Below are 18,113 nucleotides of genomic sequence, written 5' to 3' on the forward strand. Positions count from 1 at the left end.
CTCGATCCATCCCCCCCGCGTCCCCCGGCCCCAGATGCAGAGCGGCTGCTGGGGAGCTGCGCCGCCGATGCGTTACACAAATGAATAATAAAAACAAAGGAAAATTACCCTCTTTATTGAAACTCGTTTTATGAATAAAACAATTATTCTGGTAATTGAAAAAATGTGTCGTTAAATTAAATGCAGTGGTTCCTATTAAAATTTTAGTGGATTTCTTCTTCTCCGTTTCTTTTTTTTCCCCCCTCTTCTCCTTCCCCCCTCCCTCCCCTGCCTCCGCTGGCGGCTAAAGGCTGGTAATTATAGCAGAGGGTTTCGCTTTCTCTTTATTGTTTTTTAATCTCCTCGTGCTGCGTAGCACCGGCGATAGTCTGATGCAGAAGAGATTGAGCTCCATCTCCCCTTGCCTGGGGGGGAGCACTGGGGGATGGAGAGGGGGCTGTGCAGTGGCACTGCCAGGCAGAGACACCCCAGGAGGGATTGGAGACCTCCAGGGCTTGGCTAGTGTCAGGGCTCGTGGTGTCAGCCCTGCAAAAGGAAATAGGGATGTGGCCCTTCCCACCCTCTCCACCCCCACTGTGGTTTTGGGGTGTCCCTATGGCTGTGTGCTGAGCAGGGTTGGGTTCAGGTGCACCCAGCTGTGCCTCACCCTGATTAATGGTAATTAGCAGGAAGCAGGCGCTGGGCTGATCAGCTTCTGATTAACGTGCTGGGGGAGGGGAACAGCTTGGTGTCCCCGAGGGGCAGCGGGTTGGTGGCCCTGTGCTGAACCCAGGGACGGAGGGGGGCTGCGGTGCCCTTGGCAGGGATTCAGGCTGGGTTCCTCCGGCCTTAAACCTCCCATCCTTTCCCATCAAGAGGGATTTGGAGCTGGGAGGGATGCTCAGATCCCAGCTCGTCCATTACCCCCTGGTATTAGGATCCATTACTGCTCTTTTGGTGAAGCTGGGGGCCGCTGCCCTATATCCGCAAGCCCTCCCTGTGTTAATGCACCGGCTGTGGGCTCAGACCCAGCTCCCAGCGGTCATTATGTAAATAAAGTGCAGGGGCAAAGATTTTGATCCCATTAGGTTGGATTAGTGCCTTGCGAGGCCTTGGCATTAAAATGTCAGCGGCAGTGAAGGGAGAGAGCAGGAAGAAGTGAGCTCGGTCACTCCCCTTCCCCTTCCTGCCCTCCTTCCCTGTTACCAGCGCTTGGCATCCCATTATCCCGTCCATCACCGCCCATGGTTTGAATGGAGACAGCACTGCTGATCCCCCTCCTCTGCGCTGCAGGATGGGGATGTGCGGTTTGGTGGCAGATCTCAGCGTGGAAGGGATTGAGAGGGACTGTGCTGGGTTGGCATAGCTGGCACAGCATGGCATGGCACGGCACGGCACGGCACGGCACGGCATGGCATGGCATGGCATGGCATGGCACAGAATGGCATGGCATGGCACGGCACCATGCTGGTGGTCCCGGGGAGCTGAGCCTGCCCGCGCTGCCGGCAGATGTGTGCAGATGTTCCCGGGGCCGCTTCTCCCTCTCGCTGATGCCTGTGTTTGGAAAGTGATGAATTTCTGCACCAACTAATTAGTCTCTAATTGGCAAGTGGTGTGTAAACAGTCACAACAGATGGGGGAGAGGCAGAATTAGCGGTAATGACCCTTCGGTTCGGGGGGATGTGGCTGTCATACCCTGGGAGTGCTCCCACCAAGCCTAGGACTGGCGCACCGCTGTCCCAGCTCTGTGCTGGTGTCGAGGCTGCGGGTGCCCACGTGCCCCGTGCTGGGACTTCGCCACCCCCCAAGCATAGGAAATTTCTGCTCCTCCTGCTGCCCCCGGTCCCTGTGCCAGGGCACAGTGGGCGCTGTGGGCACGGATGCCCTTGTCATGCAGCGGGCACCAGGGCGACGCGTGGCTCGGTCCGAGGCAGCGGCGCTGACCTTCGTGGGTGGATAACGATCGCATGATCAATAGCGGAATTAGGAGCCGCCTCCTCCTCTGCGCCGCTTTTCACCCTTTAATGCAGAACAGATGGCTCGGGTGCTTCAAAGCGAGAGGAGACTTAGCTGCTTAAAATCAAATTAGGATCTATGCAAACAGCACGCCGGCCCAGGGGAAAGGGGAAGGTGCATTGGGAGCACTGTGCTGCGCCGGGCTCGGCACTGCTGTCACATTGGGCACGGCACGGCACGGCCCAGAGCTGGGTGCTGCTGGTGGGGGCTAGGGGGGCGCGTGGCAGCACAGCCCCACAGCTGGGTGTTGCCATGCTGTGCCTGCAGGCTGGGTCCTATCGCTGTGGTCCTACAGCTGCAGTGATGCAGTGGGAGCTTTGCACCCATTCTGCTCCGTGGTTTGTTTGCTGGTTTGGGAATGGAGTTGACATCTCAGCTGCGGCCGGGGGCTGCGGTAATGCTGAGGTCTCCATCCTTGACATGAACTCATCCAACGTGGTCCTGGTGCTGCGAGCTGAGCTTCTCTGCTGCTGACCTGGACATGTGGGCACCCCCGAGCACGCGCGGTGCGCACCCTGCATGGACATGCTCCCCCTGCAGCTCCCGCACCCTGGTGCACATGGACATCCCTGCGAGCCTGGCTCTGCCCCCTGCAGCATGCAGGGCAGGGTCAGGGCTGCTGTGGAGTTCAGCCCTGATACACATCCAGCGGGTGGTGGGAAAGGGGCAGCCCCCACCAACACGAGCACTGCTGTGAGGGGCAGACAGGAGGGTGAAATGAAGGAGGAGAAAGCCCCCAGAAAGCAATGGTAGGGTGTGGGTGCCTCTGAGCTCCTGCAGACCCCAACCCCCCTGAGGGGTGGTGGGCTGAGCCCCACATCCCACTCCTGGGCACCCTGGGGCTGGTGCTGCCGTGCTGCCAGCTGCGGTGTGCAGCACCCGGGCTGGAAAGCAGCTTGTGCACACGAGAGCAGAGCAGCAGAGCCCGGCCCCGAAGTAAAAACCCGAAGCTGTGATTGAAAGCGCACTTGAAAGCTGCTGGGGAATATGAATGTGTCTTTGAAGTAAAAGGGCCTCCATTTGTTAAGCAGAAAATGGAGCTGTGTGTTTCGATTTATAGTTTTACTTAGCAAATAAAACAGGAGACGAGTAAGTGTTTATGTCTTGCTCTGCTCCCAGCCCCTCCGCCCCGTCCCCCCCCGAGTTAAAAGCTCCGTGCTTCTGAAGCGCTACAAAGGCAGCCAGGAATAAAGCAAAGAAAGCAGCTTAGACAAACCCTAGATGGGCTAAGCTGGTGTCGATACGCTCGGGAAGTGGCTGGGCTGGGCAGCATCCAGGTGTAGGGGTCTCTGGGCTGGGAGCTGTGCTGGGGGAGGAACACGGGGGACGGGGGCACAAACTGGGGCCCCCCATCGCTGAGTGCTGCTGGAATAATCCTACGCCTGAGACAAAGGGGTTAGGGTCCTGCTGCTGCCCTGCTATGGGGCGGCGTGCTGTGGGGCAGCTCTCACCCCTCTCCCTTCTCTCTCCCCCACCATAGATGACGTGTCCCCGTATTTTAAGACGGAGCCGGTGCGCAGCCAGGTCCACCTGGAGGGGAACCGCCTGGTGCTGACGTGCATGGCAGAGGGCAGCTGGCCCCTGGAGTTCAAGTGGCTGCACAACAGCCGCGAGCTGACCAAGTTCTCCCTGGAGTACCGGTGAGTGCCCCCCGGGGATGCGCGTGGCTGGGGGTGTGCGTGGGGACCGTCCCACCCCCGTCTTGGGCGTGGGGCTCATCACTGCCCTGTGCTGGTCTCCATCGCTGCTGCACGGGGACGCGCTGGTGGCACAAGGGCAGCACGGAGGCAGGAGCGATGGATTAGCATGCCGGGTGCTGCCTGCTCTGTTTGGAGAGCAAACGGCAGCGGAGCCATGGATTTAAGCGGGTCAACATCGAGAGGAGGCATTTGTGCAGCGCAGGATTAACGCCGGGCACAGATCATGTCCCGCCTGCCCCATCCAGCCCCACGCACCGGCTGATCCTGCTGCCAGCCCTGCACCGCAGCCCACGTCAGGTTCGCCTTGAAATCGTGCCGGGCACCTCTCACTGTCTCTGCTGAGTGTGTGTCATCCTCTCTGTTTTAATCAATAATTCAGCCCGAGACAAGCCATTCCCCATTTAAAGGCGTTGAATCCGAAGGCTTCGTGTTGCTGTAGCAACGCAGGGCTGCTCCGGGATGCCAGGAATGCAGACAATGTGGCTGGGTGATGTCCCCTCCCCAGCGCTGGGTGCCACACTGGAGCCATTGCTATGATGGCTGTGGGGCCTGGGGGCCCCAGGGGTGCCCCCCACTGAGTCCAGTGGCTGCAGCTTGGCGATGCCACAATACCTGGCCTGACTCCCATGGGTGCTCACGCTGATGCTGGGTGCCCCGTGGCACCGTGGGCATGTCCCTTGTCCTTCACCCTGCTGAGCCCCATGATGTCAGCAGCCCAGTGGGAGTGATGCAAAGTGTTACAGGGCTCAGTGGGGTTGTGGGAGTGGGGCGATGGAGGTGTAGACCCCATGCAGGGAGCTGCCTCAGAATGTGCCCATGTCCCCACATTGCCCTGGGATGGCCCAGACCCTGCATCCCCTGGTCCCCTGGTCAAGGTGACTGCCATCCCCTGAGCCCTTTGCCTCCAGCTACAGCTCGCAGCCAGAAAGGATTAAGGAAGGGAGCGAGAAAACAAGCAAACACACGAGGAAAACCCAAACAAACCGAGCTGCCGAGCTGCAGCTAATGAGGCAAACGGGCTCTATGCAAATCACTGCCTGGCTCTCACCCGGCTGCGCCGTGGCGGGGACGCAACCTGCCGGCATCAGCTTAACTCGGCGCGGTGTGCGCTGCCCGTCCCCGGCTCTCTGCGGGGATTTCGTGTGTCGAGAGGAGACTGTGGATGCCTTGTCTGCAATTGAAGGCTGCTGGTGAGGAAGGCAAAGGACCAAAATTAGTTATGATGGGCATAAATTGAATTTTAATAGAGATGTAGGTGGCGCAGAGCCAGCCTGCTCAGGCAGTGGGAAGGTGGTAATTAAAAGTTAACGAGTTTAGAAACAGAGTAATCCTTGGAGAGGGGAGAGCTGGGGCTGATGGCTGGGAGTGCAGAAGGGATGCTGGAGCTGTGGGTACCTTGGTGGTGTGGGGTGCAGCTAACACCTTGCATGGGACTGGCGCGCACCCCACGTGTCCCCGCTCTGTGAGCAGCAGGGATGTCCCCAGTGCCCATAACAGCTCACACCCTCTTGTCAGCAGGGCCACTTGCCCAGTGAGCCACCCTTCCTGGCCAGGGCAGCTTGTCATTGAGCCTTCAGCCTCAGCATCCTCCCTGTTCCTCCCCACATCCCATCCTGCAGCAGTGCCTCCCAGCTGCACCTCCGGCTGCTCCCAGCCCTCTGCCTTTTACACGTTTTCCCATGTTACCCCATCTAGCCATTTTCCCAGGAGCTGGGCTCGTACCCTCTCTGCTCCGTGAGCTGCCCCTGTCGGTCTGCTCGCCTGGACGAGCTCGCTCCCACGTTGTAAGGCGAGGAGCTGCTCTCTCCCAATTTGGCAGCGTGTTTCCATAGCAACTGCCCTTTCCTTCCCGCAGCAATTCAGCCGCCAGCTTGCGACGGGAGCGACTCGTTGGCGTGCGGTGAAGGGCAGGTGGGGAATGGGTTCTGCAGGTCCCTGGTGCTGGGCCAGCAAGGGACAAGGACATCCCTCTGCATGCAGGCGGAGCCATCCTGCTGAGCAGAATCCCGTGGGAGCACGAGGGATCTGGGACCAGGCTGGCTCTGTGCATGCATGGAGCCATCCCTCACTTGGGAGCATCCCTGGGGACCATGTGTGCATGGAGCCGTCCCCTCTTGGGAGCCTCTCTGGGGACTGCAAGCAGTTGGGGACTGCAGGGTGGTGGGAGCCAGGCTGGTTCTGTGTGTGCACGGAGCTGTTTCCTCAGGAACATCCCTGGGGAACCACAGGCGAGAGGGGACCACAAGGAACCAGGGGCTCTGCACACACAGAGCCATCCCCCGTGGGAATATCCCTGGGGGCTGCAGGGAGGCTGGGGACCCTCCTGACCCCACGTGCAGGCGGAGCCGTGTCCCCATCGGGAGCACCCCCAGGGGACAGCGTGCATGCACAGAGCCGTCCCACCTTGGGAGCATCGTTGGGGACTGGAGAGCAGCAGCGCCTTCCCCACTTCCATCCTCCATCCGTGGGATGCGTGGGGGGGGCTCTCCCGTGGGACCCCGATCTCTGGGCACCCCGCAGTGAGTCCATCCCCTGTGCTCTGCTCCTGTGCCCTGGCACGCCAGCACTGTGCTCTCCAGGGCCATCTCTGCTTCGCACCATTGCGCCGGTGCCGGGCTCTCCCGTGAGCTCTCTCTGCAGCCTGACTTCTTCTCGTACCAGGAATCATAACATGCAAATCAGGCAGCTCGATGCCTTTAATGAAATCCTCCGAAGGAAAGCGTTTCTCTGGTGAATTGAGGATATTTATTTCTCACAGCAGAAATTTAACATGCAGATTAGTTAGGTCTGGTAATTCATCACATGAGATCGTCCTATTAAGGACTGCATCGAGTCCTGCTGCCTTCGGAAATTGCCTTACACATAGATTACCCCTGGACAGACTCCCATCCATGGAGAAGCATCTCCTATGTGCTCAGTCAGCCCTCTTTCCTCTCCCCACATCCATCCATGCCCATGAGGAGCCCGGCAGCTCCGGAGCTGAGCCCAGAACCCTTTGCCAGGAGCTCAGAGCCCAGGAAAGCAAAAACCCAGCTCTGACACATGCCAGCCTCAGCACTGTGCTGCTCACCTCGCTTCTCCAGCAAAACAACATCTGCACCACCGCTCCTCCCAGCGCTCCCCTTGGGCAAAGCGCAGCCCCAAGTCCCCTTGCCAGGATCCCCCCCACGAGCTCTGGGTTGGTTTGCATGGCGAGGGCTGACCCAGGAGGGACAGACTGGGGGCTGCTCTGACCCTTTGCTGGGTTGGGGGAGGGGCATTGGGGTGCGTGTCCCCCAGGGATGCAGGGAGTGCAGTGTGCAGCAAACCCAGCACACTGCCAGCCATTACAGCCTTCAGAGGCTCCCAGTTATTTGGAAAATATACTTTGTCCCCAGTTTTTGTAAAAGATAGAGCCAGGACCCCCTCCCCCCCCCAAAGACACAGCCTGTGGGCACGCAGGGCACTCTACCCCTGGTCCCCCCCATTGCTGTGACCCTGCCCACAGGGAGCATCTCCCTGGCTGCTGGGTGAGCTCTGTGCCAGCCCAGGTGTGAAGCGCAGCCTGGGGCGCTAATTGCCATTCATTAATATAATTAACAAGAGCTGATGAGCAGAGGGGGGAGGTTGCAGGCAGGCTAAGTGGGTGCTCTGCCCTGCTGTGTGTTGGGGCTGCTTTGCATCGCTCCTGCTTGGCGTGGAGTGGCACAGCACAGTGCGGCATTCCGGAGTGGGTAAGGGCAGCGTGGGGGGGCTTTGCTGGAGCCCCCCGGGGTGCAAGGCCTCCTTGTTAATTGGCTCATGGTTTCAGCAGGGCCGATGGGAGCAGAGATTCATGGTGCCCTCGCAATTCCCTTGCCCCAAAGGAAATCCCTTTTGGCGTGCAGTGAGGCGACGGCTCCGGCCACGTGTGTCCAAACAGAGCCCTCTCCGATCAGGAGCTAATTGAGATTCAATAACACGCTTAATGGGGGCTGATGAAATACCAGGGGGCGTATTTAAGCCATATTGAGCGGGAGCCCGGCGCAGGGCAAGGTGCTGGGGCACACATGGCTCCGGTGCTGGGAGTCGTTAAACCTCTGCTAAGTGTGTTTAATGCTCACTTGACATTTCATTATCACACAGCAACTATTCAAATGTGTGTCCCCTCTAGAATTAATTAGTCGTTATACAGGATATTAATCAAAGGGGGCCGTGCCAGTGCGCTTCTATCCAAAATCTGATCCAGCTGTTGCTGTTACTGTGCTGCATTGGAGGAACCACGCAGATTTCTGCACTCTTCTGGCTTTAGATTTGATGGATCAAATCCTTTGGCTGGTGCTTTTCCCGGCCCCTCTCCACCCCCTCAATCTAATAATAATTCTGCAGCGTCAGCCCCACGCTTCTCAGCAGCCCTACAATAATAGAGGCGCGAGCATCAGCCAGGGCTGGGGCAGTGCTGTGCCGGGGTGCGGGGGCACCGTTAACGACCCTACAATAACAAGGCAGGGTGCCAGGGAGCAGAGCAGGAAGCGTTTTGAGTCTCTGTGCCTGTGGTGGTGTTGGTGCTGCCAGTGCCTTGCTGGGGTTGTGGATGAGAGGGGCTGTGGCTGGTCTCGGTGCTGTGCCACGTGGGCAGAGCAGTGCTCCTGTGGGACATGGGGCTGGGGTCCCTACGCAGGCACCCATGGGAAGTGTGTGTGTGTGGGGGGGTGTCCTTGGGGCTGCTTTTCCTTCGGGGTGCTCAGTGGCATCCCCTCTGTAGCGCGTGGGTGTGATGTCCCTGTTCTTAGGGTTTGGGGTTAGGGTGTTCGCAGCTCTTGTTCTGGCTGGAGCCCTGCGGGGGTTGGGAAGCTTTCCATGGGGCAGGCACCTCCGGGTTGCAGAGATGGATGGAGAGGACTTGGTTTCTGATGTGAGCCCATCCGTCTGCCCCAGCCTTCTGCTGCTGCTGGCAGCTCTGCGGAGCCGTGGTCCCCTGGCGTGTGGCTTCAGGGCCCCCGGTGCGAGCGTGGCAGAGCCACCTCCTGACCGAGCCTGGAGACCGTGGCTGTTTGCCATCTCGGCATGTTTTGATGCGTGGGTCATTCCTTGCTTCAGAAGCGCTTTTCCCAATGCACGATGCCCTGTCAACCTCTGTCCTTAAAAGCAAAACAAACAAACACTGAAACAGAGGCGTCAGCAGCCAGGGATGCTCCAGGAGCAGGGCAGGACCTCTGTCCCAGCCTGAACCCGTGCAGCACGCGCCTGTGGGCAAAGCAACCGGGTCGGGTTGGCTTTTGGGAGCTGCAGCCCCCCAGCTCGAACCAGGGGGGCTGTGCATCTCACCCTTCGCCTCCCCACCCCGTGAGCAGCACAAATTCAGTCCCTGACCTCCTGTGGCCACGCTGATGGAAATTGCATCGGAGCGATGTGGGATGGAGGCTCTGCAGAAGCCAAGTGGCAGAGAACAAAGTCTCCGCTCGCGTTGCTTAATAACTGCAGGCCAGACTGCGCCCGGTAATTGATTTCCTTTCTCTGGGCTATTTTCATCCGCTTAGGTGTGTGCAAAGCTCGTCGCCGTAATAGCTCCTCCAGCTCCAGCAGCACGGGGCCAGGCCTTTGCTAATTGGACTCGTGGGGGAGAAGCCTCCCCGCGCCTGTTGGGGGGACGTGGTGCTGCAGAGAGGACGTGTCACTTCGGGGGGTGCTCCATGCGTGGAGGGGGTGTGGTGGGAGGGCCTGGGGGGTTCCACGTGTGGGGCTGCGCGTGGGTATCGGCTGCTGTCTGTCTGTCTGTCTGTCTGGTCTGTCCGTCTGTCCACGCGCGTGGTTAGGAGTCGCGGCGCGTGCGTGTGATTTATGGACGAGGACAACGCAAGGAGAGCGCGCCCATTATTTCTGGTGTCCGCATCCGTTCCTGACAGCTCCCTGGAATTGAAATATCTTATTTAAAGCCCGCAGGGATCGTTTTAAATATCAGCCGTGACACTCAAGGACTCGTTCCCAAAGGGCATCCTCCCTCCTGGGTGGGGACGGGCAGTCCCTGGCACGCAGTGTGCCCTTCACTGGAGCTGCGTGACCCCCAAACCTCAGGTCCGCTTTTCATGGGAAGATGAGACTCCTCCAAATCCAGACCCTTCAGATCCTGCCCTGTCCATGCCTGTATGGGTGGCAGCACTGTGCTGTGGTGGGGCTCCCACCGCCACCGTTCCTGGCAGTGGGGACATGGCTCTTCCCAGCAGGTTCACCTCTGGATGCCCACGTCTCCCATTCCACACTCAAGATCCCATGGGCAATATCTCTGGATGCAAACCCAGCCCAGCCCTGCTCCATAGCGCATCCCTGAGGCAGCCTGGAGCTGGACCCCAGAGCCCACAGCTCCCAGAGCTGTGGATGCACATGGGGCAGGGGCTGAGCACCTAGCCTGGCTCAGGGGCAGCCCCCATCCCCATCCCAGCTCCCACACCAGGAGATCCCCAGCAGAGGGGACGTGCTCCTCGTGCCTTATGAAAGTTTAATTTACGCTCTGTTATCAAAAGAACAAACAAAGCTCTGCTGCAGCAGCCGGCGGCGTTCTTTAATGCAAGATTGGATTTCGGGCGAGGAGGGTTGGAGCTTTCTTATTTATTCCCTCTCCACTTTATCTCAGAGCCCTTCCTGTTCTGGAAGCAGCGATGCAGAGCTGTCCCCCACGGGGCTGCTGCCTGTGAGGCCGGGGGAGCTGCAGCCCATTCTGGGGGGTGTGGAGCAGATGGGGGTATCCACCCCAGGGACTGGGAATGACCCATGAAGGTCTGGTGACAGGGGGGTGATACTGGGTGGTGGCGGACAAGTGGAGACGTGGTTATTCCCTTTATCTGCTTATCAGCTTGCAGCTCTGGTGGCTGATAAGAGCAGCCACGAGGGCACCGGGACTGATAAGGTGACTCAGCCCTAGAGTGATGCTCAGACTCTGGGTGCATATGGGGCTGGGGAGGGGCTTTGGACAGCTGGGATGCTCAGACCCCCCAGGACAGCCCCAGTGTCCAGTATCTGTGCCCTGATGAGGATGCCCTGTGTGTGGGGGCTGGCATCCCAGGCAAAGTGTCCCTGGGTTGGTTTTGTGGAGGAGGTAGCACCATCTGCAGGTCCCAGGCTGAGTCTCTGCTTTTATGGCTCCAAACCATGCAGGTAGGAGGGGGATGGACCAGGAAGGAGCATGGTAGTGTGCTTGGCAGCACGGCTGTGAGCATCCTGGGGAAATGGGTTAGAGTTAGGGTGCACATTGCACACCCACATCTCCAGCAGCTGCTTCTTGGGGAAAGGGCCAGCACCTGGTGCAGCAAACACAGTGCTGCCTTGGGACCTGCAGCCTGTCCTGGGGGCTGTGTGCTGAGTGCCCCCCTCTCCTGTAGGTACATGATCACCTCTCTGGACCGCACGCACGCCGGGTTCTACCGCTGCATCGTCCGCAACCGGATGGGAGCCCTGCTGCAGCGCCAGACCGAGGTGCAGGTGGCCTGTAAGTGACAGCCATGGGATGGCACCCTGAGCAGCCCTGAGCTGGGAGGGGTGGGACCAGGAGGGGCTGCACTGGGGGGGTTATTGGGTGCTGGAGCTGGTGGCTCTGTGTCCCCTTTTTGCTGTCCCTTCCCTGCGGGATGTCCCCAGTCCTATCCTCATCAACCCCTTCCCGAGGAGCAACGACAAATCAGGGAGCTAATGGGAAATTAATAAGGCAGCTGCGCTAACAACTGATGATAATGGCAAAGTCGTTAAAAAGAGATTCTTTACATGTTTTTAATTACAGCAATTAAGGGAAGTCAATAAAAATCCCCCCACTTCCCATCCTCAGTGCACCCTGCTTCGCTGCTTCTTTTCTCAGCTGTGCAGGGCAGCGCTCCCACAGCCACGTGCATGGAGCCAAGGTCGTGCTTTGCTTCTCCCTGCAGGGATTGGCGAGCAGTGCCAGGGCTAAGCCCTCCTTGCTGCACCCACAGCGGGGTCCCTGTGGGTGATGGGGTTAATCAGCTCCGGGTCTTGCAAGGATGAGACTTGGGATGAGGGGAGAGCAGAGCCCAGCGTGGCCCTATTGCATCCTTGGGGGGAGCCCATCCCTGTCGCCTCCAGCCTGCTCCCTGCTGGGGACGGATCCTGCTGGGTCCCCACACTGCTGCTCCCTGACGCCGCTCTTTCTGCAGACATGGGGAGCTTTGAGGACAGCGAGACGCAGCAGAGCGTGTCCCACGGGGAGGCGGCCGTCATCCGGGCACCCCGCATCGCCAGCTTCCCCCAGCCCCAGGTCACCTGGTTCCGTGATGGACGCAAGATCTCCCCCAGCAGCCGCATGTGAGTACCTGCCAGTGTACCCCAGTACCTCCCCAGTGTCCCCTCAATATCTCCCCAGTACTCTCCCAGTACTTTCCTAGTATCTCCCCAGTATTCTCACCTTTACTCACCCAGAATGTTCCCAATATCTTCCCAGTACTCTCCCAGTACCTCCCCAGTACTCCCCCCCAGTATACCCCAGTATCTCCCCAGTGACCCCTCAATATCTCCCCTGTACTCTCCCAGTAGCCCCTCAGTATCTCCCCTATGTCTTCCCAGTACCCTCCCAGTATCTTTCCTGTGTCTTCCCTGTACTCTTCCAGTATCTCCCTGGTATCTTCCCTACCTCTTCCCAGTACCTCCCCAGTGTCCTTCCAGTATCTCCCCAGTACTCTCCCAGTATCTCCCCTGTATCTTCCCAGTAGTCTCCCAGTACCTCTCTAGTACCCCCCCCATCCCGGTATATCCCAGTATATCCCAGTATCCCCTCAGCTTCCCCCCAGCATCCAGAGATGCTCCATTTCCCCTGGCTGCCGCCGTCCTTGTTCAACCAGCAGTGAGGATGTTTAACAGATGTCTTGAGATTGTTGCACTAAAACCCAGGGAGGGACTTGGTGACTGTTTGTCATCAGGGAAATAAATTTAACAAAAAAAAAAAAGAAAATAGCCTTTGGGGGGGGGGGGGCTCAGCACGTGCTGGGGCAGCAGCCGGCGTGGAGGAGCGGGCACGGCGCGTGCTGGGTGTCCCTATGGGGCCGCACGCTGAGCCCATCGCTGGCAGCGCGGCGTGCGGGAATTGAATTTGTAACCCACATTATGCAGGAATTGAACCGGTCTCTTTTCTATTTGCAAAGCAGGATTGAGGAGATAAAACTCCTTTATCTCATATTTAATGGTAAAATATATTTCCCCCCAAACCGTTTTATGTTTCCAGCAGATTAGATCGTTCCGTAGGAATAAATAAATAAATAAACCGGGCCCTATTAATCTGCACTATCCACTGTGCTCCGTGGATGCTGTGGGTGGGCAGTGTGGGGCTCGGTCCTGGCATGGCCCTGGCACATTTATGGGGTCAGCGGCTGAGCTATGCTCTCCCCACACAGTGGGCACATATTTGGGGTCGGGATGGTCCGATCCCATCCATACCCGTGGGGTGGGGGAATGAGGGTCCCGACACATCAGTTGTGTCCCCATTGGGTTCAGGATGGTCCCATCCCATCTCTTCCCATGGGGTGGGCGAACGGGGGTCCTGACACATCCCTGTGCCATGCTCACCCCACAGAGCCATCACGCTGGAGAACACCCTCGTCATCCTCTCCACGGTGGCCCCGGACGCGGGACGTTACTACGTGCAGGCGGTGAACGACAAGAACGGAGACAACAAGACCAGCCAGCCCATCACGCTCACCGTGGCCAGTGAGTGCCCCGCTCCCCCGGCGCCGCCTGGCTGCCACCCACCTTTAATTTGCAGTAAATCTCTTTGGAGGCTCCGTTTCTGCTGACTTAACGGTTTGGCTGCCTCCAAATTTATTTAGGCACTTTGGGCCGTGCTGCAGATGCCGGCGAGCGTTAATTGTAGCACCGGCAGAGCCGCCTGTCCCTGTGCCATCACAATTGTGGTGCTGCCGGGGTGCCCATAGGTGCTGGGATGGATCCGGGTCAGGATGGTGCCATGCAGCCCCTTTGCTGCCCTGCTGTTGCCCCTGTGCTGGCCTAGGACCACTCTTGGTCTATGCTGCCCTCAATCAGCCTCGATCTATAGGAGAACCGTGTGCTCCTGTCCCTCATGTCCCCTCCCCTGGTGCTTGTCTGGGTGATGACCCCATCCTAAGGAATACGTCCCAAAGTGGCACCGGTCCTCTTATCCCAGCTCCTGCTGTTCTCTCCGTGGCTGCTGTTATGCCTTCCTGCACAGGGCTGTGCCTGTCCCCCTTTCCCTCCTGCCCCATTAATCAGCCGCTCCGTACCTTGGCATCCCGGTGCGTAATAAACAACTTAGAGCCCATGTTTATGGATTCAGCTATATCAGCAGCTTTCACGCCGATCACATTTTTACAGCGTCTACATGAGGGTTTTTTATTGTTGCAATTATTTTGCTTTATATACTCCCTTCTCCTCCTTCCCTGCCAGCTGGTGCCGCGCAGGAGCTGCTGTATGGGGTGGAGGCTGTGGGGTTTCACAGGATCCTATGGAAGGGGGGGATGAATGGGGAGCTGAGAAACTCCCACACATCCCAGGTGATGGGCTGGGTGTGCTGCGGGAGAGCAGAGCCCTGCAGTTCCTGCCCCCCCCATGGCACATGGAGGGCGGGTGCTGATGGTTGTCGCTCTGGCCTGCTTCTCCCCAGACGTGGGTGGCCCCGCCGATCCCATCGCACCCACCATCATTGTCCCACCCAGGAACACCAGTGTGGTGGCCGGGACCTCGGAGGTGACCATGGAGTGCGTGGCCAACGCCAGGTGAGCAGCAGTGGGGATGGGATGGGGTTGGGGGACCTCAGCTCTGCTCACCCAGGGACGAGGCGTCCCGTGGGGTAGAAGGAAGAGTGGGGCTCATGGGGAATGGCTCATGGCATCCTCCTGCTTCCCCTAGGCCGCTCATCAAGCTGCACATCATCTGGAAGAAGGACGGCGTGCCCCTCTCCAGCGGCATCAGCGACTACAGCCGCCGGCTCACCATCCTCAACCCCACGTTGGCCGACAGCGGCTACTATGAGTGCGAGGCCGTGCTGCGCAGCAGCAGTGTGCCCGCTGTGGCTGAGGGTGCCTACCTGTCCGTGCTAGGTGAGGCACTGCCGTGCATGCGATGAGTTGGGGCCGGGCTCGGCCCCCGGGATGGGTGCGGAGGATCCCAGTCCTCACTGCCTGTTTCCCTTTGCAGAGCCCCCGCAGTTTGTCAAGGAGCCGGAGAGGCACATCACGGCCGAGATGGAGAAGGTGGTGGCCATCCCGTGCCAAGCCAAAGGTGAACTGCACCCTGTGCCTGTCATGGTCTCGCACCTACCGTGACCCCATGCCTGACACAGCCTGGTCCTTGCAGGCGTGCCGCCTCCCGACATGGCCTGGTACAAGGACGCGTCCCTCATCCACCCGGAGCAGCTGTCCCGCTTCCAGCTGCTGGCAGATGGCAGCCTGCAGATCAGCGGGCTGCTCCCCGACGACACTGGCATGTTCCAGTGCTTCGCCCGCAACGCAGCTGGAGAGGTGCAGACCACCACGTACCTGGCTGTGACCAGTAGGTGTCAGCCCCACTGTCCCGGAGCCCAGGGTGCCCTGCGTGGGATGGGACCCCCCAGGCAGGGATAGACCCCCGTGCCAAGACTAAGCACTGGGAAGGGCTTCAGGGGTGTCTGTGCATTTCTCCGCTCCACAGGCATTGCCCCCAACATCACCAGGGGTCCCCAGGACAGCACGGTGATCGATGGCATGTCTGTCATCCTCAACTGTGAGACCTCGGGGGCTCCACGCCCGGCCATCACCTGGCAGAAAGGTACAGGGGCTGGGGGCACGCTGTCCTGCCTGCATGGCCCAGGGGTTCTTGGCAAGCTCGTTGCACAGGGCTTGGCCAAACCTTCCTCCTTCCTCCTGGTTTGGTCCCTGAGCATGTGGCCACCAGGCTTGGCTGACGGCTGTGGGTGACGGACCCCCCTGGTGTCCCCCAGGGGAGCGGATCCTGGCCAGCGGCTCGGTGCAGCTCCCGCGCTTCACCCTGCTGGAGTCGGGCAGCCTGCTCGTCAGCCCCGCGCATCTGGCCGATGCCGGCACCTACACCTGCCTGGCCACCAACTCCCGCGGCGTGGATGAAGCCTCCGCCGACCTGGTGGTCTGGGGTAAGGTGCCCGCGCTGCAGGACAGACCCTGCTGGGTGCGGTGCCAGGGGTGGGCACTAACATGTGGCTGCTCGGCTTGGAGGGGTGCTAAGACCTGCACCCACGTGGCCACCTGTGACACTGTCCTCAGTCCCAGTAGCCGGGTGGCTCTCCCCCTGCACCAATGCCCTGCAGCCCCCCAGGCAGTGCTGTTCCCTCATCCTGTCCCCCCCGCAGCACGGACGCGCATCACCGACCCCCCTCAGGACCAGAGTGTCATCAAGGGCACCAAGGCCTCCATGAGCTGCGGCGTCACCCACGACCCCAGTGTGGATGTCAGGTGGGGGCCGGGGGCAAGGTGGGAGTGGGATGTGCTCGGTGCTGGCGCTCGGTGGTCCTGCAGTGCCACCTGGTGCCGTGCGCACAGGGATCCCAGCACCGGGTCCCCCCTGCCGGGGGGGGGTGCAGGGTGCCAGGACCCCACTGATTTCCCACCTGGCACAGGTACATCTGGGAGAAGGACGGGGCACCGCTGGGCACGGAGAGCGGCCCCCGGCTGCGGCTGGATGAGGCGGGCACGCTGCACATCTCCCAGACCTGGTCGGGGGACATCGGCACCTACACCTGCAAGGTGCTCTCGGCCGGCGGCAATGACTCACGCAGCGCCCACCTCCGCGTCCGGTGAGACCCCCACCCCGTGGGCACCGCGTGCCCTGCTGTGCTCCCAACCCTAACCACCATTTCCCCCGCCCCGTCCAGGCAGCTCCCCCATGCCCCTGAGAGCCCTGTGGCCGTCCTGAGCCCCCTGGAGAAGCGGGCCATCAACTTGACCTGGGCCAAGCCCTTTGATGGCAACAGCCCCCTGCTGCGTTACCTCGTGGAGGTCTCCGAGAACAGTAAGGGGCTGTGCCCACCTCCCAGACCCTGGGGTTGTTCCCGTGGTGGCGGCTCTGTCTGGTGATGTGGGGTGAAGCCTGGTCTCTGTCATCACACTGGGATGGAAAGGGGATGCTGCGTGGAGTTCGAGGACCATGGGGCTGCTCAGCCAGTGGGCAGGGGATGCAGGAACACTGTGGGCTGGGTCCTCCACCTGCTCACCATGTTCTCCCCACAGATGCGCCCTGGACCGTGCTGCTGGCCAGCGTCGACCCTGAGCTGACGTGGGTGGTGGTGCGGGGGTTGGTGCCTGCCCGCTCCTACCAGTTCCGCCTGTGTGCTGTCAACGACGTGGGCAGGAGCCAGTTCAGCAAGGACACGGAGAGGTGAGTGGCAGCGGGAGGGGGCACATGTCTGCGAGTGGGGTGAGCGCTTACCCTCACCTGGTGCCCCTCAGAGTGTCCCTGCCCGAGGAGCCGCCCTCTGCACCCCCCCAGAACGTCATTGCCAGCGGCCGCACCAACCAGTCCATCATGATCCAGTGGCAGCCGCCCCCTGAGAGCCACCAGAACGGTGTCCTCAAGGGCTACATCATCCGGTAGGCGCCCGTGGGGGAGTGTGGGCACCCTGTCCCCGCTGTCCTGGGGTGCAGCGCTGATGGCAGCGGGTCCCCAGGTACTGCCTGGCCGGGCTGCCTGTGGGCTACCAGTTCAAGAACATCACCAACGCCGATGTCAACAACCTGCTCCTGGAGGACCTCATTATCTGGACCAACTACGAGATCGAGGTGGCGGCGTACAACAGCGCTGGCCTGGGGGTGTACAGCATGAAGGTGACCGAGTGGACGCTGCAGGGAGGTAGGCAGGGATGGGCAGGGCTTGGTGATCCACCCCAGTGGGGTGGGGGCTTGGCTGGCCCTGCCGTGCCGTGGGAGTGATGGGGATGGGCTTCAGGAGCATGGGTAGGGGGTAGCAGGGATGAACACGGGGATGGTGTGGGCATGGCCCCAAGATGGGACAGTCCTGGGTGCCTGTGGTCCCTATGCCGAGGGAGGATACCCAGCAGAGCCAGAGCTGCTGCCAGCCTGCCCTCCATCCCGACAGTCCCAACCGTGCCCCCGGGGAACGTGCAGACCGAGGCCACCAACTCCACCACCATCCGCTTCACCTGGAACCCCCCCAGCCCTCAGTTCATCAATGGCATCAACCAGGGCTACAAGGTGAGGGGTCATTTGCGGGGCTCCCCAAAAAGCGTGCGGCAGGAAGCCCCTTGGCCAACCCACACAGCGCAGCGCGACTCCTCCTTGCAGGCCCCCCCAGCTATTTTAATGGATTCCAGCCCAACCGTTAAAACAATATTTACTGAGATTTAACACTTGCATGGGCTTGGAGTCTATGTAATTAATGGCAATTTGCAATTAATTCAAATTTACGTTAATTAAATTGAATTAAAACATTAAACTTGTTTCTTAATCCACTCAAAAGAAG

The 18,113-nt window shown here is 60.0% G+C and overlaps 1 protein-coding gene across 4 annotated transcripts in view; it reads left to right on the top strand.

Moving 5' to 3' along the window:
* The window catches only part of SDK2 (sidekick cell adhesion molecule 2), a 41,597-nt gene that overhangs the window by 12,293 nt on the left and 11,191 nt on the right, over positions 1–18,113 (top strand). For 3 of the 4 annotated variants that reach the window (XM_021415102.1, XM_021415103.1, XM_021415104.1), the window contains exons 2-18: positions 3,476–3,635; positions 11,030–11,136; positions 11,816–11,963; positions 13,225–13,358; positions 14,290–14,401; positions 14,535–14,725; positions 14,823–14,906; positions 14,982–15,176; positions 15,315–15,431; positions 15,604–15,771; positions 15,988–16,090; positions 16,255–16,431; positions 16,510–16,646; positions 16,865–17,012; positions 17,084–17,224; positions 17,302–17,483; positions 17,730–17,845. In XM_021415102.1, coding sequence (XP_021270777.1) covers positions 3,476–3,635; positions 11,030–11,136; positions 11,816–11,963; positions 13,225–13,358; positions 14,290–14,401; positions 14,535–14,725; positions 14,823–14,906; positions 14,982–15,176; positions 15,315–15,431; positions 15,604–15,771; positions 15,988–16,090; positions 16,255–16,431; positions 16,510–16,646; positions 16,865–17,012; positions 17,084–17,224; positions 17,302–17,483; positions 17,730–17,845 — 2,420 coding nt within the window. Of the gene's footprint in view, positions 1–3,475; positions 3,636–11,029; positions 11,137–11,815; positions 11,964–13,224; positions 13,359–14,289; positions 14,402–14,534; positions 14,726–14,822; positions 14,907–14,981; positions 15,177–15,314; positions 15,432–15,603; positions 15,772–15,987; positions 16,091–16,254; positions 16,432–16,509; positions 16,647–16,864; positions 17,013–17,083; positions 17,225–17,301; positions 17,484–17,729; positions 17,846–18,113 lie in introns of those variants that run through there. The other variant, XM_021415106.1, reaches the window with a different exon arrangement.

Source organism: Numida meleagris, chromosome 17 (assembly GCF_002078875.1).
Source record: "Numida meleagris isolate 19003 breed g44 Domestic line chromosome 17, NumMel1.0, whole genome shotgun sequence".
Taxonomy (NCBI): domain Eukaryota; kingdom Metazoa; phylum Chordata; class Aves; order Galliformes; family Numididae; genus Numida; species Numida meleagris.